The 27,330-nt window shown below is 38.3% G+C and overlaps 2 protein-coding genes across 2 annotated transcripts in view; both read left to right on the top strand.

The window, feature by feature from the left end:
- The first annotated feature begins 229 nt into the window (after window positions 1-229).
- Window positions 230-18,687, top strand: ATP6V0A2 (ATPase H+ transporting V0 subunit a2). Its single transcript, XM_049805742.1, has 20 exons — window positions 230-462; window positions 1,798-1,876; window positions 3,268-3,365; window positions 4,227-4,364; window positions 4,893-4,993; window positions 5,726-5,852; window positions 6,650-6,732; window positions 7,084-7,177; window positions 7,505-7,717; window positions 8,306-8,456; window positions 9,234-9,373; window positions 10,377-10,534; window positions 12,187-12,277; window positions 12,563-12,681; window positions 13,145-13,355; window positions 13,900-14,019; window positions 14,263-14,382; window positions 15,607-15,724; window positions 16,333-16,504; window positions 17,418-18,687. The coding sequence occupies exons 1-20, from the start codon at window positions 346-348 to the stop codon at window positions 17,518-17,520; spliced, it is 2,553 nt and encodes an 850-aa protein (XP_049661699.1). The 5' UTR covers window positions 230-345; the 3' UTR covers window positions 17,521-18,687.
- Window positions 18,688-19,048: 361 nt separating this feature from the next.
- DNAH10 (dynein axonemal heavy chain 10) overlaps window positions 19,049-27,330 on the top strand; it is a 57,920-nt gene continuing 49,638 nt past the window's right edge. The window contains exons 1-10 of the mRNA XM_049806170.1: window positions 19,049-19,277; window positions 19,609-19,716; window positions 21,262-21,407; window positions 22,219-22,324; window positions 22,975-23,090; window positions 23,577-23,802; window positions 24,509-24,666; window positions 25,376-25,606; window positions 26,265-26,455; window positions 26,928-27,126. Coding sequence (XP_049662127.1) covers window positions 19,049-19,277; window positions 19,609-19,716; window positions 21,262-21,407; window positions 22,219-22,324; window positions 22,975-23,090; window positions 23,577-23,802; window positions 24,509-24,666; window positions 25,376-25,606; window positions 26,265-26,455; window positions 26,928-27,126 — 1,710 coding nt within the window. The remainder of the gene's footprint in view (window positions 19,278-19,608; window positions 19,717-21,261; window positions 21,408-22,218; window positions 22,325-22,974; window positions 23,091-23,576; window positions 23,803-24,508; window positions 24,667-25,375; window positions 25,607-26,264; window positions 26,456-26,927; window positions 27,127-27,330) is intronic.

A 27,330-nucleotide genomic window follows, 5' to 3' on the forward strand; every position in this document is an offset into this window, starting at 1 on the left:
GGAGGCTGCTCCCCGGAAGGAGTCGCCGACAAGCAGCAGCCTCCCCCCGGGCTCGAGGCAGGGGCTGCCGGAATTAATCAGCCTTCGGGCTCCGGCCGCGCTAGCACCGCCGGGCCGGGCCCCGCTCCGGCCGCGCTGCCCGCGCCGCCGCCCTGTTCCGCGTTCGCCGCCGGTTGGCCGCCGCCGCGGCCCCGCCCCCCGGAAGCAGCTGGCCGCGCTGCCGGCGGCGGGCTGGGGCGCTCCGCCATGGCCGCCGAACCGCGGGTTCCTGCCGGGCACCGCGCCGCGCCGCCTCGGCGCCCGCCTCGCTGAGCCCCTCCGCTCCCTTCCGCCCCGCCGTCCGCCATGGGCTCGCTGTTCCGCGGCGAGCCGATGTGCCTGGCGCAGCTCTTCCTCCAGAGCGGCTCGGCCTACGAGTGCCTCAGCGAGGTGGGCGAGCGTGGCCTGGCCGAGTTCCGAGACGTGAGTAGCGGCGACGGGGCCCGGGCGCCCGGCGGGGCTTTCTGGGAGAGTGGGGGAGGTGAAAGGACCCGGGGGGGGCCGGGCCGGGTCGGGTAGTTGCCGTCGCGAAGGTGTAGGTTTCATTGCGATGGTGCGGTGTAGAAGACTCCAGGCCGCTTTCCTTCCTTCCTTCCCCGACTCCGGCTCGCAGATGTACGGCGAGTACTTAGATCGGGTTGGCGTGAAAGCGAGGTTGGGCGATGTAAAGTTGGTGTGGAGCCCCAGCCTCCCTGAGACTCTATGGAAGGGTGTTTTGGGATGACTGTATCCTACTCCTCTCACAGAATTAGTTTGAACTTGGGTTTTTTTTAGCAGTAGGATCCCGTGCATTACCCATCTGAAGCCATACTGACTTTAGTCCGAGTGTGTGTGCACAGTTAATAGATATGCCCACCCTGTTTACTGATTGGTAGAAACGTCTTAGGTGTTCTGTAGGCTTATTTCTTCAACATCACAGACTGCTGGTTTGTAAAACATGTCTGTTCCTGGAGGAGCAGTTCACCTTGGAGGAAACCACATGCCTGACTAATACAAAATTGGGTCGCGTAATAATTAACCTTGTTTCTGTATTGTCTCATCGTAATTATATGATCTTTGCTTGCTGACTGAGACTTTAGAATTTCTTCCAAGTGTTCTTCAGCAATGTACATTGCAGAATCTTTGCAGGGAAAGCTGGGAGAACTTAGATTAACAGCTAGTTAGTAAATACGGCAGGTGGAAGGAGACAAATCTGTAAGAATCATTACATGGGTGTTATGTTTAACATGTTGATGCCATTCCAGGTATCTGACACGCCATTTATTCCAGAAATAACATATTAGTGGGTCTGATTTAAAAGCTGAATAAGGAGTCAGAGACATTCCACATTCATAATATAGGGATGTATGTAAAAAGATTAATTTGAAACTTAAGATTTCAAATAGATTCTGTGGAAATCCATCACAAAAATTTGCTTGTAGAAAGGTTTGTTTGTTAACTTGAAGTCCTTAAGCAGTATTTTAAAACTGTAGAAATAAGATCAGGAATGGTTTCTCTAGTAGGTCTAGTTATTTTGTTATTTGAGTAAAACTAGCAAAAGGCATTGATAATTCTGCTTTAATAAAATCTTGCTATTTGAAGACTTTTTAATGTTTTTAGATTTTTTTTTTACCTTCCTAGCCAAAACCCACTTTGTACAAAGAGAGCACATAGAATACAAGCCAAATTGTCTCCATGAAGTCACAGAAATAGCTGTGGTTTTTTTAGGGGTGGTTGCTGTTTTAAATACCTAATAAGCATTTTGTCTTTCTTCTTCAGCTGAACCCAAATGTAAGCGTATTTCAGAGAAAATTTGTGAATGAAGTAAAGAAGTGTGAAGAAATGGAAAGAATACTTGGTGAGCTTTATTTTCATGTCTGCCCTTTCTCATCTGTGGCATTATTAAAGCTTACATTGCTAGAGTGGGGCTACAGTGAAGGTTTCAGCTACAGGGTTTTTTAATCTTCCTGGTTTTGTATGATCTGAATGCTGTAGAATCTTACAAAACTTTCATATAAATGAAAAAATACACATACATATATATGTAGAGTCTTTATGTAGGCTTTTGGAGCCAGAGGTGACTTGACTGTAGCACTGAATTGGGTGAGAACTTACAGATATATTCTTTGATTTGTGTTGATATGCTGCATCGGTTTTGAGTGTATCACAGAATTGTTCAGGTTGGAACAATCACCTAGTCAACCTCCAGCTCAAGCAGGGGCAGCTAGAGCTGGTTGTCCAGGACTGTGTCTGGTGGGATTTTGAATATGGAGACTCTGCAGGCTCTCTGGGCCATCTGTTCCAGTGTTTTACCTCTGATCTCTGGTTCTCAGTTTTGCGAGCCTTAAAATTTTCTTAGACTACAACGGATACGTGCTAAATGTAGGTTGTTTTTTCTTTTAAGCTCAGAGGTGAAGAAGTGTTGCTAATGTGTTGCTGATAAATAGTTGAGACCATTTCAGTATTGACTGCTTAAAACTCTGCGAGGACAATGGAAACTTTACTTTTGACTATAAGATAAATGCTGTTTTTCATGTTATCTAATTCAATACTGTTGAACTACCAAGCACCCTCAAAAATATCTCAAGTTATTAACAATTGTATTCACATGGTAGTTAATGAATAGAGAAGGGTATGCAGAGCATTACAATCAGGATGCAGATTTCTTCAATGTATCCTGAGGAACAGTTACTGTTGAAGGATTCTTTTATTGGAAGCTCTCATTAGAGGCATGTGCTGGTCATGCCAAACCATCCCAGCAGCTATTTCAGCAATCTCCCTGCCCAGCGTGACATGCATTTGCTGTCAAGGTTGCTTAAGCTGTCTTGTTTGAACACTTTTTATTCCAAACATGGGTCAATGAGCAGAACGTCAATTTTTGGCAGATGGTGTGTTTAGCAGAAAGTGGTATCTTGCAGCAGCAAAGAGATACTATGAAACGTTAAAAGCTTCTTAAGAAGTACTTGTGGTTGTTAAATTTCAGTCAGAGGGCTCTGAAGATAGCTTATTTCTGCAAACTTCCAAGACAGAAATGTTCTATGTATTTGTTCCTAGCACTCTGTTAACCCCTCTTTTTTGAAGACTCTAGCGTGTGTGTTGTTACTAAAATAAATGAATAAAATAGCTAGGGCCTGATGCTGCAGTGTGATCAGCACCATCAATAACAGCTGAAGGTCAACCATGCAGCATTCTAGGAAGGTATAAGGAAATACCATTTCCTTTATGATTCTGTTTTTCTTCTTACTCCAGGGTATTTAGTACAAGAAATTAAAAAGGCGGATATTCCACTTCCTGAAGGAGATGTTGCTCCTCCTGCCCCCTTGCTGAAACACATTTTAGAAATCCAGGTAACTTTTCTACATAACAGATACCAAAAATGTAGCTCTGGATCTTGGAACTTTAATTCAAACTTAATTACTTGCTATCTTGTTACCTGTGACTTAAGTTATAGGTGTGGTGGGGAGGGGCGGAAGCATTTGCTTTTGGTTTTGTCCATTTTTTTTCTTTCCACCAGTGTTACTTCAAAGATTGCCAGGGAGGATTTGATATTAACACAAAATTCCTGTGAAAGGGTCAAAGCTAACTCCCAGGGTTTGCAGTTGTCTGTTTTATTTTGAAGGATTGGCATATTACACTGTTCCAGGCAAATTGTTACCTGTAGATGTAGTCCTTCAGCTTCATTTATTGCTTTGAGCCTTACCTAAGGCTCTTTTCATGTATCCAAAATTTCCAGGGTGTGTGTGAGTTTTATATGCCCAAGGCTCTGCAGGTTCTAGTGCTGGTTGCATAGCAAAACATGGTGCTATTTTCTCTGAATGCTTTTTCTGGTATTACGTTTGAAGTAGGAGCTTGTAAAATGCAGATATAATTTTGAATGACATTCTGTTTTGCTGTAATTCTATTAATAGAATAGGTAAGTGTCTTGCACCCTGTATTATCTTAAGTTTTCATTCCAAGTCTGCATTACTTAGCTCGGACACAAATTAGGGTCAGAACAGCAGACTTAACAGATGCCAGTGGAGGATCAAGTGTACTCAGCACAAAGCAATCTTTGGCAGACTGAGGAATAAAACCTATGGAGTTTAAGTTAATTAAGAAATTGGGAAATTCCCATCATTGCAGCAAATTAACCTGTGCTTAAAATTCATCCTTCCCTGATTTCCAAAACAGTGTAACTGATTCTATGTCATTCTTTCTCCATGTCTTAGGAACAGTTGCAGAAGCTGGAGACAGAATTGAGGGAAGTAACTAAAAACAAAGAAAAGTTGAGGAAAAACCTGCTTGAACTGACAGAATACACATGCATGTTAGAGGTCACGCAAAGATTTGTCAGGAGAACAGCTGAGGTACTGCTTATGTTATTTGGCGAGGATTGTGTATCATGTGGCATTTTTGTTGCGTAGTCTTGTTAGGTCTAGTTAAGTGCATGACTTGGTGTCAGGCTTTGCAGCACTGTACGTTGTTCATTATTATTTGCACTCAGTACCTAGAGAACCTGTGGGGCAAGCTGTTGTGCTAGGCTGTGTTCATATACATAGTAAAACGCAGCCCTGAATTTAGAGGAGCTTTGCGATTTCTCTGTTGAATTGTTTGACTGTTATTGCTGATGCCAACTGAGAATGAAAGAGTATTGGTGTTATTTTGATGCATAAATTGTGCTAAGAAATTTACCATGTAATTTTTGCAATGCTGACTATAATTGCTAAGAGTAGTATGCTTTAGATCCCAAGATCTTTCTGTTGTCTCAATTGAAAACAGGAGTTTTATGTTTTTATCGAAATAATTTACTTAATTAGCTTTTCTTCTTTAGAATAATAAATGAATGAAAGTATTTTTTTCTGAAAGCTATGAGTGGTCTTTCTTTTATTTGCTAGTATGAATCCCATTTACATGCAAATTATGAGGAATTTCCATCTGTGGAAAATGAGCCATTAGTGGATTACAACTGTATGCACAGGCTGGGTGCCAAGCTGGGGTAGGTATGGTTCAGTCCACGTATGGCAGGTTGTTAGTATGTACTGTTTCAAAACTGCTTGATGAGCTGCTGTAAATAATGGGCTGTTTTCTTAAAAGATGGAATGTAGTGTGACTGTAGTGGTTTCAGATGAGCCAAACAGTTTTAGACAGGGTAGGAGTCTGACCCAAATGTACCTTTGTAACAAAACTGGGTTATCTGAAGAGATAAGTAGGGCAACACCAAAAAAACTGTCACAAAACTTCCATCAAACCAAGTACATATGTTAAGGAAAATCTCTAAATGCTCTAAATCACTACTTTCTTCTATGGTTCAAACAGTGTTTCTAGGATAAACACACAGTGTTTTAATCACCTGGCAGTGTTAGTTGTAAATGTAACATTATTAATGGTATTGGCTACTTGCCTTTGAAATGATTTATGGATACTCTTATCTACAACACCATTATGAGAGGGTATCTTACCAAGAAAAAATTAAGAACCTTACTATCACAGAAAGAATGTCAAATACAATTCTAGTTATGTGCTCAGGCCTACAGTCTGTTTTCCAAATAGAAATTGTGTTTCTATTTTATGTACCAGTTACTTCCTGTTTAGGGTGATGCTTCCTTCTCTGGAGATGGCAGATGTTAAATTATTGTGGCTATGTGATCCTGAGTGATGATCTGCTCTGAGTTTTTAATCTTTTCGTGTGGATTTTAGCTTATTTTTTCAAATTTTTCTATTTCTGTAGATTCATATCTGGGTTAGTTCACATAGCAAAAGTTGAAGCATTTGAAAAAATGCTATGGAGAGTCTGTAAAGGATATACTATTCTTACATATGCAGAGTTGGATGAATGTCTGGAAGATCCAGATACAGTGAGTAAACATTGTAACTATCAGTTTATTTTGTTCTGTAGTTGTCAGAAACCTTGGAAGAATTGCTGCTGGGGTCTGCAGTGAATGTAAATGATTTCCCAGTGTCCTTGGAGGGAAAACTATTTTAAAGTACTTGTTAGACTTTAAAATTAGGGATCTTGATGCCACCATAACTATAGGAGTGGTAATTAATCTATCATGGTTCAGCTTGACGAGTGCAGAACTTTACTGTGGAATAGTAGTGACTTTATGATTGCCTACCTTGATCAAAATACGTGGCATAAATGGCTGCTTGGATACTTATTAACTAAGTCTGTACAGTCTATTACCTTTTAATAGTCATTGTATTTGTTCGTTCAGTAGTTAGGGGAAAAAAATGTCTGGAGTACAGTTGGTCTTCTATGAAGTTTTTTCTCTGAACTTATAAAATTCACTTTTTGTAAATCAGCATTTGTGGCTGCCTAATCTGTCACTTTCAAATTTTGCTTCGATTCTAATTTGTAACGTTTTAATTTTTTAAGACTTTTGTTGTTACTAATAGTTCTGAGATGGTAAAATACAATATCTCTTATTTTCCCTGTCAACTTTTTCTGTTTTTCTCTAATATACCAAAAAAAGGAGAGATATTGGCACACTTGAATTTTATTTTTTGATCTTCACTAGAATGGTGGAAGGTTAGTACTACTAGCACAGCTTCTTCTAGTTATTCAGATTTGTTATTTGGCTCTATAATTATATCACAGTGGAACTGCTGGTTAAAAACAAACTTCATGAACATAACTCTTTTGGTTTTTTAGGGTGAAACCACAAAATGGTTTGTTTTTTTAGTGTCTTATTGGGGTGAACAAATTGGCCAGAAAGTTAAGAAGATTTGTGACTGGTAAGAAGTAAAACTAATATATCTAATTTCTTTGTTACTGGGTTATTTTCTTTTTAGTTTTCCCTCTGCTCCCCTTCTTTCTAAGTGTGGATATTTAGGCAAGGTTTTTTGAAGTTAAATTTGTTCTTCCCCCCAGTTGCATCTAGCTTTATAATTATGCAATATACAAATAAATGTATGAGTCATTTTGTCTGCAGTCCTTATTAAGTACAGGTAAAATACTGACTCTCTTCAGTTCAATCTGTTCCATGGTTATTAAATGGTGTGTTGGAGATTTGACAAGGGCATGGGGTTGTGCAGTTTGTTTTGGCTTAGTCTGATTATTTAACACAAACTTCTGTTTTTCTGTAGCTATCACTGTCATGTGTATCCCTATCCAAATAATATGGAGGAGCGCAAGGCAGTTGTTGAAGGTCTAAATGTTCGTATTCAGGATCTTCATACTGTGAGTAAATAACAGTATTCCCTTTGCTGTAGTTTCTGCACCATAGGAAATAATTTGGCGAATCACAGCATGAAATACATGAATATGCTTCTAAAATACATACAGCTTTGGATCTGAACAGGATGGTATGTCATGTCCCTGGTCTTGTGTTGCATGATTCTATTAAACTTCAGGGCACTTGGCATTGCCTTCTGTTTTAAGCAGTGGTTAGTGTTCCCTCCTACAAATGTGATCTGGCATTGGACAAATACTAGGTGCTTTTACTGTGGTTAACATAACCACTGTTACATTTTCAATGAAATTGTTTTGGTTTTTTCTTGGACACAGGTGCTGCATAAAACTGAGGATTACTTGCGCCAAGTCTTGTGTAAAGCATCTGAATCCATCTATACGTGGGTTATCCAAGTGAAGAAGATGAAAGCCATTTATCATGTACTCAACCTGTGCAGTTTTGATGTCACAAATAAATGTTTAATTGCTGAGGTTTGGTGTCCAGTGGCTGATCTGCAGAATTTGCGCCATGCATTGGAGGAAGGTTCAGTAAGTCAGCTGAATGCTCACTGATGTTAAAACTTTTGTCTTGAACTAACTATACAGATAAGGAAAGAAAATAATTATTTTAAATAGGCTAAAAGTAGGCACAGGCAGGTTTGGGTCTCTATGAACTTAGATAAAACAATTTCTTTATAAGCAGAGCCTTTATTTAGTGTTGTGTGTGATAATATTTTTTTTTTTCTTTCTCGGCTAACTTCTGGTTTGGACCCAAGTCTGATTGGGCTCACAATGCTATTTGCAGTCAAGTAGAGGTTGCTAATTCCCTTGTGTTAGTTGTGTTGAGTGCAGCTCCGTCTTTCTGTTTTATAAGAGAGCATTTTAGTAACAAATCTTTGTTTTATAATACTGACTGATATTGTCTGATATTTCATATAAAGTAATGATTAGAACACTGTACATAATCAGTGTTTTTAGAGGAACAGATAAATGTAACTTTTTTTTAAGAAAGCACAAAGGGGTAAATATTAAACTTGGGGCTTAATCTAGGGATGTTTTGGGATCAGTGAAACTCTGGTTAGATTAAGCATCAACTGAGTTTTTATAAAAATGTATCTTCTTTCTGTCTGTAATTAGAGGAAGAGCGGAGCTACAATTTCTTCATTCATGAATACCATTCCAACCACACAACCTCCTCCAACTTTGATACGTACCAATAAATTCACCTCAGGGTTCCAAAACATTGTTGATGCTTATGGAGTTGGAAACTATGGGGAAGTTAATCCAGGTTGGTCCTTCTGAAATCTGAAGTGTGAGCTGTGCCGTCATTACTGCTTGCCTTGTTATGTGTTTAAATACCTTGCTGAATTGGACACTAGTAAAGGCAAAATGGTGACAACCATACTGCTTATTAGTAGCTGTTTTAAAATTTCAGTAGCTCATCAAAAGTACAAATGGTGCTCCAAGCAGTAAGATGGGATTTGATTTTGTGGAGTTATTTTAGCATTAAAGATGCTGATAAGAGCTGTATAGTGTTTCTTTATATGTTATACCTTGGATAAGATAAGGAGAAAAAAAGAAAACTTTGGAAATGGCTATTGATCTTACTGAAGCATGGAGATCATCACTTGAAAAAATCCAGCTTATGGTATAGCCCAGTTAGTTTAATGTCCTTACGTATTTTTGTAGCTATGTTGACTATGTCATGCTGTACAGGAGAATGTACATTATAATACAGAGCCAAAACAAACATGGAGGAAGAACTGGGTGGGGGGTGGGGGGTGTTGGCATATTTATTCATTTATTTATCTTAATTTCCTGGGCTTATATTATTATCCTCAGAATTGTCAGCTAATGCTCAACTGTGGAGTTGTCATTACTAAGGTATACGTAAAAGCAAGGTTTAAACTGAGTTAAATGTATAGTGTAGGGGGTGAAATGTCTTTCAAACTTAAAGCTGAAAATTGTTTCAGAGGTTAAAGTAGGTGAATTACTTAGGCTTAATTCAGATAGTAACATCATCTGTTGTGCTGTGTGCCTGAAATCTGTTATGTTGTCATTTCAGCTCTCTATACCATCATCACTTTTCCCTTCTTGTTTGCCGTTATGTTTGGAGACTTTGGGCATGGTCTGCTAATGTTCATATTTGCACTCCTGACAATACTGTATGAAAACCACCCTAGATTACAAAGATCACAAGATGAGGTAAAAGGAATGACAAATAATTTAGTCCCCATCCAGCAAGATAACTTCAATTGAATAGTTGTTATGTTTCTGAAAAGTACTATTTATTGCACATGTATTAGACTACATTTTTTTCCTTTGTTTTGGGATGTTCTGTGTTTAAAGTTGCCATATTCCTCGAGATTAATGTGGTATCTTAACAAACTATTCACTTTCTTTTGAAAGGGCAGAAGTAATCAAGTTTGAATGAAATACTGACAAAAATGAGTTGATTCTCATGGGCTTGTCTTTCCGTCTGCTAGAGCTACGTAGTGATGTGTGTATTTTACAGAATGTGGTTACAGTGACTAATGTGAGGAGAAAATTATTTTTCAAATTCCACCTTCTTTTATTTTTTCTGAAAAGGGACTTGTAGGTTGAAATTTACTAAACTTAATTTTAACTAATTTTTTAATCATATGGGGTTAGAATGCAGGAATACCTGCATCTCTCATTAGAATTATATTTAATTAAGAATGGCTGCAAATGTCTGACTTCTTGAAAACTAGTCCTGGGAAGGAAATGTGGCTTAAAAAGACTATTCGTTAGTGTAATGATGCCAATGAGAAAAGTCTCAGTTTGTGTTGCAGGAGCTTGCATGAGGGCTTCAAATCTCTGTGTTCAATTTAAACCACAATTGTTTTTCAGAATGTACTTCTTGCTGCTACCTCTGTTTCCTAATGCATATAAACCTTTGCATATAAATACTAGACATAAAGTTGTGAATGTGGGGAGATGAATTGCACCCATTTGGTGACTGACATTTATAAATTGCATATTTGCATGCTTAAAGCAAAATTCTCTGTGTTATATCTTGGTCGGCCTTAGGTTTCTTCATATTCCTTAATGACTATTTGCAATAGCTTTTAGTTTTTAGAAGTCTTTGTATGACCAGCAATGTGTTTCTCTTAAAAATGTGTAGGTAATGATTGTTCACATAGCGGGTGATGTTCTCTATTTTTTCTTTTTTTTCCAATACTTACAGATAATGAAAATGTTATTTGAAGGCCGATATGTTATTTTATTAATGGGTCTGTTTTCTGTATACACTGGATTGATCTATAATGACTGTTTTTCAAAGTCATTAAATATATTTGGTTCTGGATGGAATGTTTCAGCAATGTTTGAACAGAAGGTTTGGCGGTGAGTAGCATGCCTCTGTTTGCTATACCATTAAAACAAAATTGCACTTCCTGTAACAGTTTAACCCTTTTGCTCACCCATTTTAACTGTCCTTTTATTGAGAGTAGTAAGTAAATGTAGTGAAATCTGGCAAAATTTAGCTGTTAAGGTAGCAAGTGCTTGTGTGCTAAGGACTAAGTGTTCCGTCTACGCTTAGAATAAAAAAGGCAGTAATAGTTATTTAAAAACAAAAAATGAAATTGCTCATTATCTTAAATTGGGAAATCCACAGAGAACACAATTTCTTGCAAAACTGCTATTAGAATATGATTATATTTAATTCAGTCAATTTTATCAGGTTGATCTCGTATTTATCAGTGCTGCTTTACTGGATTTACATGTCTTCAGTCACCTGGAACATTTGCTAGAATATTATCATCTGGTATAGATGACAGTCAGTCTTCTGGAACAAATTCTGTTACAATACCCTAATGCTATATGCTAGCTAATAACTTTCAGTGATTAAAAACTGCATAGTATCTTTTTAATGGTAGTAGGAACTTGCACCTGATTTTATGAGGTGATATTTCTAGGGTTTATTCAGTCTCTAAACTTTTTTAGGTGTGTTTTGTATCTCTTTTTTTTTGTGGTCTCACAAAGGTGTTCTTATGAATGGCTGGAGACTTCAGTAGTATTGTAAAATCCTAACAGAAGGCACTAGGACTTTGTCTTGTCGTGTATTCTTTTTATTCATAAGAAGTGCACTGCCTCCTGTGTTAAGGTCTGTTTTTATGCTAATGGTTTTAGTTTGTCTCCATTTACTATATTTTCCAGGAGAGGTTTCTGAATATGAATATATGCATGTATATATATATCAGATTCTGAGAGGGATAGAAAACACAGGGCTAGTTTTGGAGAAATTTGTCCTAGGTCATGCTTCTGGAATGAATACGCCAGCAGCATTAGCATCTGCTGTAAAGAAATTAACAGTTAATGAAATAAATTAATTACCTAGCAACCATTAGTCTCTGCACAGCTTTTCTTGGTAGTAAAAAACAAAAAAAGTAGGCTATGTGAATTGTCAGACCTACTTTTTCACGAAGTGGGATAACCTAATTTTTTTGAGGTGTCATGGCCCTTTGGTATTTAAATGTTCACAGCTTGCATCTCATTTTGCCTCAAAAACAGGAAGTGGCTTAGAATAGTAGAGTCAAAACTACTGACTTTGGTTAAAATGTGAACAGGTTGTGAGTGCTGTGTTAATTAAAAACTATATGAAGTTAGAGTGGAAATGCATCCAAATGCAAAAGGGAAAAAAAGTATCAATTATTCTTTGGGTGTTTGTTAATGAATTTTATATAAAAGCAAATTATGAGCTTTTTAAATGAAACTTTCCATTCTAGGGAATGAGGAATAAAATCCAGAAATTCCTTTCAAAGTCAGTTAGTACAAATTAAGCCCAGATTGTGAGTTTCTAGGGTGTTTTTTTTATTTTTTGCTACTGTTTTTTGCCAGGCCCTTTGTGCTTAGAAATCCTTTTATTCATTTGAAGTCTGACACTGGGTGAGCTAGTCCTATAAAGGAAAGCAGGAGCAGTGTCCTGCGGAACTGAAAGTATATGTTGTCACTGTTTAAACAATGTCAGATCTGATTGTGCTTTTCTTTCTTTGCAGTCCTGAGGATCTGAAGTTTAATAAATTTTTAACACTGGATCCAAATGTTACTGGTGTATACAATGGAGCTTATCCGTTTGGAATTGATCCGGTTAGTTTTATTCTTTTAAATTATCCATTTGTAAATTAGATTTTTATGTGCGTATTAGGAAGATAAATCTTACTATGGAAAAAATACATTCCTGCTTGCATTCTCAATTAAAAAAGAGCTTTTCCCTTAATGAGTCAAAGAAAGACTTAACTATCTTCATGAAACTTGAATTTCAGTTGTGATCCCCATTTGAGATAGAATTCTGGTCTCCAGTAGAGAAAGGATACTGTTCTATTCCTTCTGTTACACTATTCTTTAATGCTGGTTTTGTCTTCTCTTCTTCAGATATGGAACTTGGCAAGCAACCGCCTCAGTTTTTTAAATTCTTTCAAAATGAAAATGTCTGTGATTTTTGGAGTGACTCACATGACATTTGGAGTTGTATTGGGGGTATTTAACCACTTGTAAGTATAAGAAGTTAAGATGATATTGACATTCTAGTTTTTGTCAAGTCTTGAATTATAACAGTTAATCTGTTAAAGAAACTGAAACAATTTTTAAAAAATACAATAATAGTAATTGTGAAAACTGTTCTTAAAAAAAGGCAGTAACAGAGAGGTCTTCCTTCACATAAATGAGATGATGGATCAGTATTATGCCAAAAAATCTGAGGACATTGATTAATACAAGATTTTGTTTCACTTGTTGCCAGAGATGCATGCCTCTTACAGTCTTGATTTCCACTGAAATACGTGATTAAAATTTCACTGAATATGAAGAAATCAGTTCTGGATTGTAATTTCAGTCTTGTTTAAAAGTGCTAGGTAATGTTCTGCTTTATTGAAATTATGTTTGGGTCATGTATTTATCTTGATCTTTATTTGTAAAACTTATTTTTCATTTTTTTTCCCCATTTTTATCTTTTAGGCATTTCAAGAAGAAATATAATATTTATTTGGTTTTTCTTCCTGAACTTTTATTCATGATGTGCATCTTTGGCTACCTTGTGTTTATGATCTTCTTTAAATGGTTAGCATACTCTGCAGAGGACTCTACATCTGCTCCTAGTATTCTGATTCAATTTATTAACATGTTCCTGTTTCCTGGTGGTGAAACAGAGGTCTTCTACACCGGACAGGTTAGTGGTGTTCTTACAAGCTTCGAAGATCCTGTTGTTCCCTATGCAGATAACACTTTACCAGTCATGAAAGGCTGATAGCTGAGTGTTCCCCTAGGAAGGGGAACGTATCAGACTAAGGGGAAATTGAATAAACATTATGATTAAATAACATATTTACTCTTTAACTGGTTGTAAGATTTTACATAGTGACTTGTGAAAATACCTGTTTCTAAAACAAAATCTCCCAGATTAAAGTTAAGGCTAGAGAACAACATCTCATGCTTGTAATTTTGATGCTTTCTGTGTGCTGTAAATAATCTTACTAAATTGCATATCAGTAATGCCTTAATCTAGGTCCTAAAGATGCTGGATGTCTGTAATCCAGTTTAAGGGCCTGATTAAGTAAAATACTTATGTGCATGTTCAATTTGGTCTACAGGCCTGCTGAAATCAGTAGTAGTATTTTTCTTATGCTCAAACAGGCCTTTAAAGGAAAATGGGAAGGCTTTTCCTACTGTTGATTTTGTGATCTAATCTAATTTTTGATTTCTCCCTCAAACAGGTTGCTCTGCAGAGGTTTTTACTTAGTATTGCTTTTCTTTCTGTTCCTGTAATGCTTTTTGGTAAACCACTTTATTTGTATTGGCTGCACAGTGGAGGCCGAGGCATTAGAATGTACAGGGTAAGTATTGAGAGACAGTTGCACATTTCTTCAGTATAGAAGAATTCAGATGGTGTCATATTGCATATAGAGTAATGTCCTTACTAGATATTTCTACTCAACTTGGAAAATTTTTGATCGTAACACCTAAAGGTACTTTGACTCTAGCTCTCTTTTTTTGCTTTTGCCTGAGACTACTTTAAATAAATTTTAAAAGTGACACTGGCAGTCCACTTGAAGACACAATATGTTTCCATTTTGTAGAGTGGCTACAAGCTAATTCGAAAAGAAAGTGAAGAAGAACTTTCTCTGCTGAGATGTCATGATGTAGAAGAAGGGAGCAGTCATTCAGACAGTGGGCACAGAGAGGGGGATGGAGAGGAGGTAATGTTTTTACTTAATCTCTAGTTTGTATATGCAATTTAGAAGTGGAAAATCAGGAAGATAACCTGTACACTGAGTTCCCAGACGTTTTCAAGAAAATCAGCTGAGCCTTTACGAAGACCTTGATGCCCGACTGCAATTTACTCATTTTTACTTGTTGCTATTTTATCATTATTTCTTGGTATATTCAGATTGCTACAGTAAACCTCAGTCTGTCTCTAGTGGAGAACAGGAAGAGTGCTTTATTTGCATCTGTAGACTTTGCATCCAAGACTATTGGTTTTCTTAAATTGAAGAGTGGGATAAAAATCCTGGGTTTTGTATGGTTTTGTGGATTCTTAAAATTAAGGCAAGAGGACTACTGCCCAGCTTCCTGTTAGATTGATCTTGGATTTTTCATCCCAGACAAAAGTCTCTTTATGTCTGCAAATTGCATCTTGTGATGAGGATTATTGCTAATGGGGGTTGGGAGACATGGGCAGCATTCCTAGTCCCCAGCTATTGCTGCTGCTTAGTTTGGGCAAATTTGTAAAGGTCTTCTGATTCTACTGATTTCATGTGACTTGAAAGACAAAAAATTGCTTCAGTTTCCCATTGTGCAGACTATGTATAGTACTTGCTTTGCTGGGGTAGTAGACTTTTGCTTCTTATGTGTAGGAAATACAAGAATTGTTTGCTTAAATAAAATGTGTCATAGTTCCATGCAAAGTCAGTGTTGAAATTTGCAGTAACATTGGTCTTGGAACTCTTTGTTAGCAACAAGTACATATATTTAGAATTTCCAGTATTAATGTAGTTATTTTTCTATTGCTAGTGTTACTAATAATTAATCCTGCTTTTAAAGATGCAGAAATTGACATTGTAAACTTACAACCTCAATAAGAATGGGAATTCGAACTGTGGCTGGTTTTACTACTTAGAGTTTTCAAGTATTAAATTATGTTCCTTGTGGAAAACATGAAATTGCATTCATTTTTATCTATCAACAAAGTAATTGAGGAAACTAACTGGAAAACTTTAGCATCTGATTTTATTTTTTTTAATGTTGTCTCTGTAATAAGGATCTTAAACATAGCAGATCTTTTTTTACTTGATATGAAATCAATGTATTACCCTTTTGTGGAATTTTTCTTCCATGTATATTAAGATTTGCAGTTGAATGTTTTTGTTCTCTCATGCTGTGCTATGTTGTTTCAATGGATACAATTTTTTTATATATTTTAGATTAATTTTGCAGATGTTTTTATGAATCAAGCAATTCATACCATTGAATACTGTCTAGGATGTATTTCTAATACAGCCTCATATCTGCGACTCTGGGCATTAAGTCTTGCTCATGCACGTAAGTGGGGGTTTTGTTGGTTGGTTGGGGTTTTTTTTCATCTGTCTTGATTTTTAATGTGGGTTAGAGGGAGGCTGGCCTGTTGAAGTGATACTACTATGAAATTATCCTTTTCTTAATATAAAAAGTTCCCTGTTTAAACTAATCACAATCTATGGAAAGTCTCCAAACTTAAAATTCTGACTTATTGTTTGGAATCTAGTAATTTTCTTAATTGATTGCTCTGTGTTGTAAAGAGGCTGATAATCTGAGCAGTGTTACCTCACATAATAGTGTATCAGTAGTCACAGTACCAATTCCTATTTTCTATTGAGTGACCGGTTTGGAAGGTATTTAGGCACTTGCTAATGGTGTCATGGTGTAAGATGTTGCCATCAGTAGATCTTCTTTTGAAACTGAGATGTACCTTTAAGTATTTTGATGGGGGGGGGGGGGGGGGGGGGGGGGCAGGGGAAGGGTGCAACTAACTGGGGTGGGGGCTTGCTTATAGTTCCCATGTTCAGCAGATCCTGTAGTAATGTTTAAACTAGAATACAGGTCAATTAGATTAGCTTGCTGGGTGAATGTATGCAGTATCAACATTAATTATGAAAAGTTTCTTTTAATAGAATTATCAGAAGTTCTATGGCAAATGGTGATGAGAGTGGGTCTTCGTGTGGATACAACGTATGGTGTCTTACTGCTAGTCCCTGTTCTAGCCTTTTTTGCTGTGCTAACAGTTTTTATTCTTTTGGTCATGGAGGGGCTTTCTGCTTTTCTCCATGCTATACGACTGCACTGGTAAGTTAATTGTTTCTTCATACCACTTTAGCATATACTGGCTTGTTTAAGAGGAATTTTTGTGTCAAAATATTAGGTGCCTTGTTAAAAAGAAAAGTGTACAATTCAACAGCCTCATGATACTGTAATAGATTTATTTAATCTTATTAAATAAATGGCTTGTTAGTTGAATGAGATTGTTCCTGTGGAATATTTTCAGTAAATTCAAGTAGTAACGTCGGCTTATGATGCATATTAACCTCAACCCCGTTCAGAGTTGATTTTGGTGCAAACTATGAGTACATTTAATTTGTAGTATTGCAGCCTTTCATACTGTGGAGTATTGGTAACATGGAAAAGTATTTTTAATTTCAGTCAGGTTTTATCACTGAATGGCTTCAGTCTGTTTTATTTATTTGGTTCAACAGAACATTTGTGTTAGTGAGCAAAACTTTGCTAAAGTGGGGCTGCCAACCCTTAAGTATTTTAATCCTTTCTTAGTCTTAATATCACGAGCTCCACACATGCGAGTGGATTCAGAGAATATTTAGTTTGAAACCTGAGGAAATTTACAATGTAAGAAAAGTCAGACATAGTATATAAACACGAGGCAGAGCTATATGCATTAGAGAGTATTGTCCTCATGATACTATGTATTTGCAAAACAATTAACTGCAACTAACTCAAAACCAAATTAGTAAGAAGTGAGAAATGAGCCATTACAGCATGATGTCAGTGTGTTTGGGTCTCTTGAGAAGCATCAAATTTGCCTGGGTCTGTGATAGGAAGGTTAAATAGCTGCAGAGAAAGATTAAGTGATGGGATTAGGACTGGTGTTGTTCAGCCTCTTGTGTTGCACAGTTCTATCCCCTTGACAACTGGTCATTTTGGATTAATATACAGATTCTGTTTCTTTTTTTTGGTCTCGTTTCAGGGTGGAATTTCAGAACAAATTCTACTCTGGTGGAGGATACAAGTTTACGCCTTTCTCTTTTAAGCACATTTCTTTACATTTTAATAAAGATGATATGGCATAGTTTGGTTGCTGTCAGCAGAAATGTTTGGAATTGTCTGCAAATAATCATGTGATTGGATCTCACCTGTGAAAGGTTTCTTGTAGGACAAAATGTTCTTCACTGATTGCCTTATAATGCAGCCAAATAATTCTGTAATATATACCTCCCATAGAACTACATAACAGATCTGGAGCATCTTGTAAAGTATATAGATATAAAATGTACATTTTTCTTGATAAACTAATGTTGTAAATTAATTTTATTCTTTAAAAAAACAACACAAAAAAAGTCATTACTGCTTGTCCTAAAACCCGCGTAGCCTTTTTTTTTTTGTTGAGGCTGTTTATTTTCTTGAATGGTTACTTTTAAGTTATCTCAAAGACTTTTAATCATATTAAGCATTCATTACTAATAACATACTTAAGCAAGCTACCATCTCATGCACTTTGGGAACAATTCAGCAATGCAACAGAAGCAATGTATGTTTTCAGTATGTATTCCAGAAGGCTTATGAAATGTAAATTTATACACAGCAATGCACTGTGCTCTTTTTTTGGCCATATTTAAAATTCCACCAAACATGTTAACTGTTTATTCAGAGTTGTGCCCAGAGTTATTACTTCAATCTTTCAGAAGCCACAATGATATTTAATGTTATGAAAGAAGGCGGGGTTAGAAGTGGAGACCGGAAGTATTGGCCCTCTTCTTTCCCTGCAGTGAGGCGCTTTCTGCTACGTGCTGTTCTGCAAAGCGAGCTGTCTGCAGCCCAGCGCTTGCAGTGACTGTGGTGGGTAAAAGCCTGGGAGAAAAAGTCTTGCGCTGTCTGGATGAGGACTCAAATAAAAGAATCAAACTGCCTGCGAGAAATTTTTATCCCGGGTTCTGTTTTAACAGTGTGGTCCCAGGCAGAGTTTCTACTCCTAGGAGTAACTTTTGCAGGGGCTGTGAAGAATTGGTCTCCATCCCTGTTCATGTTTGGCTGTTAGGACAGACGTACAGTGTTACTCCTCTGATGTTGTTGAACTGAAGTTTATACCGTGTAGGTGGGTAAGGGGTCGTCGTTTTGTACTACTTTTTTGTATCCGTGTGAAAATGGGGATATTGCTATAATGTTTTAACGTCTGTGCCATAAGAACAGCATAAGTCAAATTTTGCACTTGTTTCCGAATAAAACCTCCTTTGCGCTGTTCAGAGCGGGCCCTTATGTTTGTACGTAGCCCTCTCCCTGCACCTGGCAACGCCGGAGAGGGACGGCCTGGCCTGCGGCCCCGCTCCCCTCCGCGGCACCCTCCACGCGGGAAGCCCTTCGCGGTCCCCCGTGTCCCCTCTGACTAAGGAGCTCCGCTTGTTTCCCGCCGAAGCGGGCTCGGAGCCCGCGGGGCGGCCGGCGCTGAGGTAAAAGAACGCCCGTGAGGGGCGGCGGGAAGGCGGGCGTTGGGCGGGCGGCGGCCCCCTGAGGCGGGCGTTGGGCGGGCGGCGGCCGTCGCTCCGCCCCGGTCCGTTGCCGTGACCACCGGCAGGCGTCGGGCGGGCCCCGGGGCTCGCCGCCATGAGCCTGGACGATGTGCGGCTGCAGTGGCTGCGGGACCGAGCGCTCGCCGTCCTGGGCCTGACCTATCCGGCGCCTTTCGAGGAGCTGCTGAACCGCGGCGACGGCCAGGCGGCACGGACTGTGCTGCGCTTTTTCGACCGCGGCACCGAGGACGGGGACAATGAGAGCGCGGCGGGCACGGCGCTGCTGCTGCTGCGGGCCGAGTGGCGCGGCGAGGAGGCAGTGGGTGAGGCTCCCTGCTGTCCCGGCCCGCTGAGCCTCCCCTGGGCACTGCCTGACCCCGAGCCCCCTCGCTTCGGCCTTCCCTCCCCAGCTGCCTGTTTCCCCCTCCCTTGGGCACCTGTTTATCCCATCTGCTGAGTCCTAGCCCCATAACCCCTGTGCTTACCCCTTTCCCTGCCTCTCCATCCCTTGGGCTGTGTCCAGTCCTCCTGAAACCCTTCTGTCCCACCCATTTCCAGACCTTCCTCTTCTCTGGTTGTGTCTTGGTGGGATTTGCACCAACCCCACTGCACAGTGGTTATATCATGCTTTCCTCCCATTTCGTGTGTGTGCAGATACAGGTGACACAGATGAGTTTGCAGATGAGCAGCAGGAGGAAGGCCCAGATAACATGTTTCCTGAACAGTTGGCTGAAACAGCCTCCTCTGTGGCGTTGGAAGGAAGTAGGTGGTTTGAGTGACCAAAGTGTAGTCATTGCAGGCCATGCTGCCCTGGGCACTGAGTGTGACTAGCTAACATGGCTCTCTTAAGCAGATCCAGCAGTATCTGTAACATCAGCTGTTATAGTACCTGTAACAGCTGCTTTTCCCAGGAAAGCAGATCTGATTTTGTGGATAGTGTCCTGGGCAGCGTGGCTCATGTTTTCTCAAGAGCTTCTGCCTCAGGATGCTCATTTGAAAGAAACCTATCCTAGTTTGACTATTTCATTTTTCCAAACAGAAAGAAAAAGACTGACTGGGGTGAACAAAATCAATGCACAAACACAGATCTTCCATCCCATCTTTGTCTGTGACATCTTTCACTGGCTTTATAATTTCAGATTTTTAGAGATTAATTTTATTAAATAGAATGAATATGTTCCCTTTAGTAGGAATTAATTAATTCCCCTTAAGAGTTGCAAGCTGTCCTCTTTATTCCAATGTAGTTTGTTGAGGATAAAACTGGTGGTCCTGTACAGAGTTAAGATTGGTCCATTACTTTAACCATAGTATTGCAGACAAGCCTTTCACAAAAAAATTGGAAAAAAATAAAGGAAAAGTGATAGAAAGGGTGTCAGAAGAGAGCAATGATTTTCCATGGCTCATCTCTTCTCTGCTGTCAGTATCTGTGCAAGTCCCACAAGCTTCTGAAACAGTTAGTTGCAGAAGCAAAGAGTCATGGCCTGGTATTTTATATCCATAAAATAATTTTGTTCATACTGTGCAAAAAAGATAGGACCACAGAAGTTAAGTGCTGAAGCCTGGTATGGGTGTAAGTAGACTTACAATTCAAGTTCTCTCTCTGCACCTCTGAATGGAGGCAGCTGCAATACTGCAGGTTAATGCTTAAAAGCAGGGAGAATTATTACTTCTTGATAATAATATCAGCACACAAAGGGGCATGACCTTTCCAGCTGGGGATGCAACTATGCCTTTTCCACTTCCTTTAAGTGTCCAGAAGCCTGTGCTGAAAGAGGAAGAAGGCATGGTGCACCTTCTGAAAGACAGTATAAAATAAAGTTTGAAATTCTTGACTAGCCCTGGAATTCATGCAGTTGTTCCTGTGTTACAGTGTCTTCACCATCACTTCTTAGTCATGACATAACTCTAAGCATTTTCCACATCATAGGTCTGGTGTGACAAAACCCTTAATTGTTTGCATTTCCTTTTATAAAGTGGTTTCATCTTGAAATGTGCTAATCTACTTACTTTGTCATTAAAAAATCAATTGCATTGAAAAATGCTGGTAAGGATATTCTAAATAAACACCAATTACCTGTGGAATGCAATATAGTCACTTGCTTATTTGGATTCAGTTCAGCAATAGTGTTGTCCTATGGGAAAATGTACCATTAACACCAATTTTGGATGGCTGGTAGTTGAAAGGTGATGCTGAAGATGGAAGAAAATGCTCAGTCATTTAGTTTGAGAAGAAAATTCAGAGAGTCTATCTTATATGCATGGAATACCTGTTCTTTAATTGAGGTCTTTTGTGTTATTCTTTCTCAGGGATGGCTCAGAAAAGCAAGACATCCCCTCTGCAATCTACAGGCAATGAAAGTGTGTCAGGTCACTTATCAACTCTCTCTAGTGAGTCTGAATTGAGTAAACTGGAGCAAAGATTTACAACTGACAGTATGGAACACACATCGCAGGTAAGTCTGTTGTGTTTCACTCTGTTCTTTTGTGGATATGAAGATGCTGGCTTTCTGATGCAAACATTTCAGTAAAACTGGTAGGCAAATTAAGGAGGTACAGTGCAGAGCAAGTACTCAGAGCAGAACAGAACATTTTACAAGAACAGGAATTTCCATTCAAAACCAATGGCCTGTGGTGTCTGCCATAGCCTCTGACATTGGCAAGATATTGCAAAGTTAATTTACCTGGCAAAATGCTGAGTTTTGGTGAGAAAATGCAGCAGTGAGTTACTGAGGTACCGCATTAGCTATTCCTAGAGTTGCTTGTAAAAGAAAAGTTGCAGTTAGAATAATTACTAAAGACACCATGGGAGAAACATGTAAGGAACAGCGAATGAAGGCTTTTGTACCTCAAGTCTTTTAGATAATTAGATGGTCAGGATGAAGTCTGGAATTTCTAACTAAACTTGGTTTATGACTCAGATGCAGGTGGAAGGGGAGTAGATGCTTGCACATTCTCCGAAAAGTACAGGGCAGGGGGGCAGGCATTTAAGTGATCTCTGGTTTCTTATGTTTCAAGCACTAATGCTTTTAGTCCTGTTGGTCTGGTAATCAACATTGTTTCCAAAGCTGATGATTTTTACTGTTAGCTGAGTGATTTTTTAACATTTAATTTATGTTAGTAGTTTACTTAGACAGCAATGTGAAGATAATGGAGTTAAACTAATGATTCTGTCCTATTGCTCACAGTAGGCAAACGTTTTCTTGCTGTTAAGCAACATGGCAGCAAAAGGTAATAATCGTATTTCCTTCGTATTTTCTGTTTCAGCTACAAGAACAGAAAGTTGACAAAGTGTGTTTCTACGTGGCTCTTGATGAAATTCCTGAAGAATTTGTGACAGATTTTACTGTATATTTTCTGAGAGATACCAAAGGTATGTGCCCTGAATAACTACAGGTTCAGCGTTTTCAGTCTTTGCATTAAACAGTACTCCACATTGAGAAAAGGTGATAGTGACTGGGATTCAGGATAGTGCATATCCAGCTTAATTAACTGGGTGGGAATACTCTCAGAGTAGAACTGGGAGTCAGGAATGGTTTTCGTAGGAAATTTATGGAAAGTTACATATCTTCCGTATTTTACCAGCAAGAATGAAGCTTTCATGCTGCACTCTGAGGAACTAAGAAGATTTAGTTGCTACAACTGCTAGAACTGTGTAACGTGTTTTGAGGATGAGGAGCTGTATGTGAAAGTTAGACCGTAAGGTGGTGATGACCACAACTGGGATATCAGACTTCCTGACCTGACTCAAATTCTGATACACAACAGCAGCATGTTTCATTCTGATAGTTTATACTTTAATCATAAAACCAACGACAAGATGACACTTAAGTATTTTACTGCCCTGTCTGAAAAAGCATCTGCACTATTAAAACCAGCACTAGTTTTGAAAGTGACTTGCATCAAACCTAGTTTATTACAAACACAGTTTGTTTTATTGGAGTTTTAACTTATTAGGGAAAGGACTTTATGCTTTCTGTGTCAAATAATTAGATTTATGCTAATTGTTTGTATACTGTTTAGAAAGAGTTACTGAACCTAATGACCTGACTGAAGCTATTGAGGTTCTTCCTAAAGTGATAAAGTTTGGTATACTGACTGGTGATACTCTTTTGATGCTAAAGAATACCATCTCACAGGTAAATGTGTTACAGCTTTTATATATGGAGTCTTGAGTGTTTGTATGAGTGATTTGCCTATTTAGTATTCGGCTGACCATATGGACTATGCATAAGAAATACTAATATTTAATAAGTGACCTTCATATGCCAAAAAGATGTTTTTGTTAATCCTTATTTGATATTTTGTTTCCCAAATTCTTGTAAAGATGTGGAGATGGGCATTATTTCATTGCCTGGCCCTATATGAGAAACATTTAAGAGTGTGACACCAGATACCTTTATTTTTGTGCTGATAGGCTTTTATAAAAGCATACTGGAGCTATTCCCCTGCAGAACTTGAGGCAGAGACAATGATGCTAAAGAGGTAACATGGAAGGAGATGCACTTAAATTAAATTTTAGAACAACATATCCAATGCTTAAGTGAATTGCTAGTAAGCTGACTTTTATTGTAGTCTTTTTTTAATATGAACCATCTAATCTACGGTACCTGTTTGAATTACAGGTGTTTTCACCAGCTCTCTCCCATAGTCAGCAGCAGACTGAGGAAACTTCCCTTCATCCAGATAGTGAAAACACAGATTCTGAAAAAAGGAATTTACCTGAGACTGAACTTACAGAAAAGAAAGAACAGCCTGTGGAATATTGTAATATTCAGATGAGGAATAAGAGTCAAATGAAGAGGCAAAAATTCTTAAGTGTTACTCAGCAGACTATACAACAAACTGAAGGCGAGTTTTCTGCCTATGTCAGCACTGTGTTGGTTAGAGTACACGACAGTAGGTAGAGGTTCACCTAGGAATGGCTTTATACAGAACAGCAAATACATACAGTTTCTGGGGAAGCTCCAGACCTGATTCAAGTTTCTCTTTGCTGATAATAGTAGTACTTTTACTGCCCTGTAGCATAGCAGGCAGTGTGGGGAAAGGGATGAAATCAGTGATAGTCTTTCAAGCAGTCTGGTGTAATAATAGGAGAGAGGGTAAACATGCCTCATTGCTTACCAATGTTCAGGGGACTCAGACCAGAGCAGGGTGTGGAAAGTGGTAGACCGAACGAGACTTTCACGTGTTGTTTAGCATCGCTTCTCTGACAGGGGCTACTGGCATGCCATTAAGAAGAGTGTAGTGACCTACAATAAGCAGATTGATAATCTTCTTCAGCAAAGCTTTAATCCTAATTCCTAATAGAGATTGGGTTAAGGCTTGAAAGCTGAGAGCTTTTAATTTATTTCTAGGAATATATCTTTCTTTACACTGTGTTAACTGTCAAGCAACTAGATGTATTTTGCCATATTCTCAAGTAGGCAGAGCTGGTGGTATGTTACCTATCCTCAAGTAGCTAACAAGATGGAAGGCATAAGCCATTTCAGTGATGTTACTTTACCAATGCTGATGGAACAAGACAGTTAATTCTATGTGCCTTTTCTGCCAATAGGAGATACTAAACTGGAGATGCCAACTATAAATCTAGATGGAGAAGTGACTGTTCTTGCCACAGTTCCAGAAGTGGTTGAAGCTCTGGAAAGTTGTGCAATGACCTGGCAGAAATTAATATCCACAGCTCTAGAGGAACAACTGAAAAAGGTTCCACAGGTAATGTTGCCTATAACACCGCACTTTTATTCCCAGAGACATTACTTCATTTCCCCACAAGAATCTCTTTGAATGGTTTGAGCTCATTTTTACTACATCTTCATGTCTGATTGTTGGAAAGCCATTTACTAATTGATGTAAAGTAGAACAAAAGTAGTGAGGAACTGTGTGACTCTGGGAAATAGAATATAAATAGAATATAAAGTAACTCACTGCAGATCCTACCCGCACAGGATAACTGTGGAAAACTAAGGCATTTTTGTTATCTGCACTCTTCTAAAGAGCCATGAAATCTTAAAAGCTTCAGTGGTTTTCTTTTTTAAAGGGATAACTATATTTTTGCTTGAAAGAAGTCATGTCAAACAAAAAAATCCAATTGTAAGGTTCTGATTCTGTAAACACTTGCACATATGACTAATACCATTAAACATACTGAGGGATTTCATGTCTACAAAGTTACTTGTGCATAAGTGTTTGCAAGCACAGACTCTCCAGCTCCAATTCAGGGATATACTCCCCATGAGCAGTTCCCTTCAGCATGTGTAAAACTTTTGATTTCAAGGATGATCATCTGTCTGGGTTTTTTGCACGGTTGAATTGTATCAGGTTTTTCTCACCATACAGCATATTGAAAAGAAGAAACAAATATAGTCTTGGTTATAGGTTTTCACTTTTGCATAATGGTAATTTTATTCCACATTACTTGTAGGGTAATGGTCCACTTGCAGAAGTTGACCTCTGGCGTGAAAGAAATAGTACTTTAAGTGCTCTTATTGAACAGATAAAGCTTCCAGATGTGCAAAAAGTCTTGGAAATATTACAGGAAGCTGAATCTGAGCATAGTGGAGATTTACAGATAGTCTTAAGTGACCTCAGAAAACATCATGTGGAAGCTCTAGATAATGTCAAGTTTCTTTCAACTCTCGAACGCCATTTAAAGGTATGTATCTTTAAGAAAACTTTGTGAAGTTTTAACTGTGGTTACCTAAGTTTGGTTTCTCTGTTGATATAATAATGTCTTGTTTAATTTTTACTTTTTATCAGCAGTAAAGATGTACTCTAGCTTTTTTATATTTAATAAAAAAAAAAGTCTTGCCTATTTTGTTTGAGTTACAGTTGTTCTAATATTTGAAAGCAGAAGCCCAGAGCTGTGAACAGCTTGGTTTGTAAATCATAGCCTTGGGAGAATTTGATAGCGTAGCTGGACTGGGGAAACCCAAGATTTCTCTGCTCCATTTTTGAGGTAGCTTCTGTCACTGATTACAGCTAATGTCTCAATTTTTAAGTTTTATTGAAGAGCATCCAAACATCCAAATAAATTGTTGAGCCAAAACCAGTCTTGGGACATCTTTTACAGAAAAGAGAATATTAAGGAGACAGAACCTAAAAAGCATTTGGAGCAATAGTTGTAGATTTGCACATCCTTAACCATGCATGTTACTTAGACACCAGGGTGTTTCCTTGACTGGGTTATTTTTTTAATAATGTCACAGACTTTCTTAACTTCAGGTATCTATAGAATAAATATTGGTTTATTGAATATGAATTTGTGTATTTTTGTGACATCCTATTCACAATATTTATAATACATTTAATAGAATTTAACATACGGCACCGGGTTTAATGTTGTCTTGGATACAATTCCTTCATTGATGAATGCCTTGAGAATGGTATGGCTTATCTCACGGCATTACAACAAGGATGAACGGATGGTACCCCTTATGGAACGAATTGCCTGGGAAATTTCAACAAGAGTGTACAAAGTTGTGGATTTACACACACTGTTTAAGTAAGTGCTGGATTCCTGTTTAACTAGGCTGTATTTATTAAAAGCTTTGCTTGTTTTACGTGAAGTGCAGTAGATAACACTTTCATCAAATTGGTTTCAGCATTTTTCACTATCTGAAGTTGTATTAGGTCAATTAAAAGTCAATTTATTTTGTAATTTTCATAAATTACTGAATAAGCCCTGAAGAAATAGGTGCTTGTCCTCTTTTGTCTGTAAAAGGCATGAATCAATAAGCCCAACAGAATTATATGTAGTGGTAAAAAAGTGGCATAAATATCATCAAAATCAGTCCTGAATTAATATCTCCTTTCAAAATCAGTCACATTAAAAATTAAGACCTCACAGTTACAAGTTTTGCTTAGATCTTATATAATTAGAAACTGCTAAACAGGAGAATATTAATCCAGTTGAGATATAATTTTCTATCTATAGTCTATCTATAGTATATTAACTGTTTTGATTTGATTAATAGAGAAGACAGAGCTGCTGCAAAAAAGAAAATAGCAGAAGCCAAAAGCACTCTTGAAGAATGGAAGAAATGTTACTTTGCTGTTCGTGCCCAAATTGAAGCATCAGGAAGAGAGCAACACTGGGAATTTGACCGAAAACGTTTATTTGAAAAAACAGATTATATGACTTCAGTCTGTCAAGATCTGTATGATATTTTGCAGGTAGTAATATAGACAATAAATAAAGGGATTGTGTGATCAGTGTTCTATTCTGTAGAGGAGATTGTTTTGTATTGTGGTTGTTGAAATGTTAACAGCCTTTAGTTTTGTGAGTGGTTTTGTGTTTAAGACCTGAGCAGTGCATTTGATTCCAACAAAGCCACACTTAACGCTTGAGACGAAATAACTCTTCTCAAGGTACTGGTT

Source organism: Accipiter gentilis, chromosome 7, assembly GCF_929443795.1.
Source record: "Accipiter gentilis chromosome 7, bAccGen1.1, whole genome shotgun sequence".
Classification (NCBI taxonomy): Eukaryota; Metazoa; Chordata; class Aves; order Accipitriformes; family Accipitridae; genus Astur; species Astur gentilis.

Bases quoted from the DNA above. Each gene is read 5' to 3' on its own strand.
- ATP6V0A2 (XM_049805742.1), top strand. From the start codon at position 346: ATGGGCTCGCTGTTCCGCGGCGAGCCGATGTGCCTGGCGCAGCTCTTC. The intron at 4,365-4,892 runs GTACTGCTTATG...TTTATTTGCTAG, and splicing joins TTGTCAGGAGAACAGCTGAG to TATGAATCCCATTTACATGC. The intron at 12,682-13,144 runs GTAAGTATAAGA...TTTATCTTTTAG, and splicing joins TTGGGGGTATTTAACCACTT to GCATTTCAAGAAGAAATATA.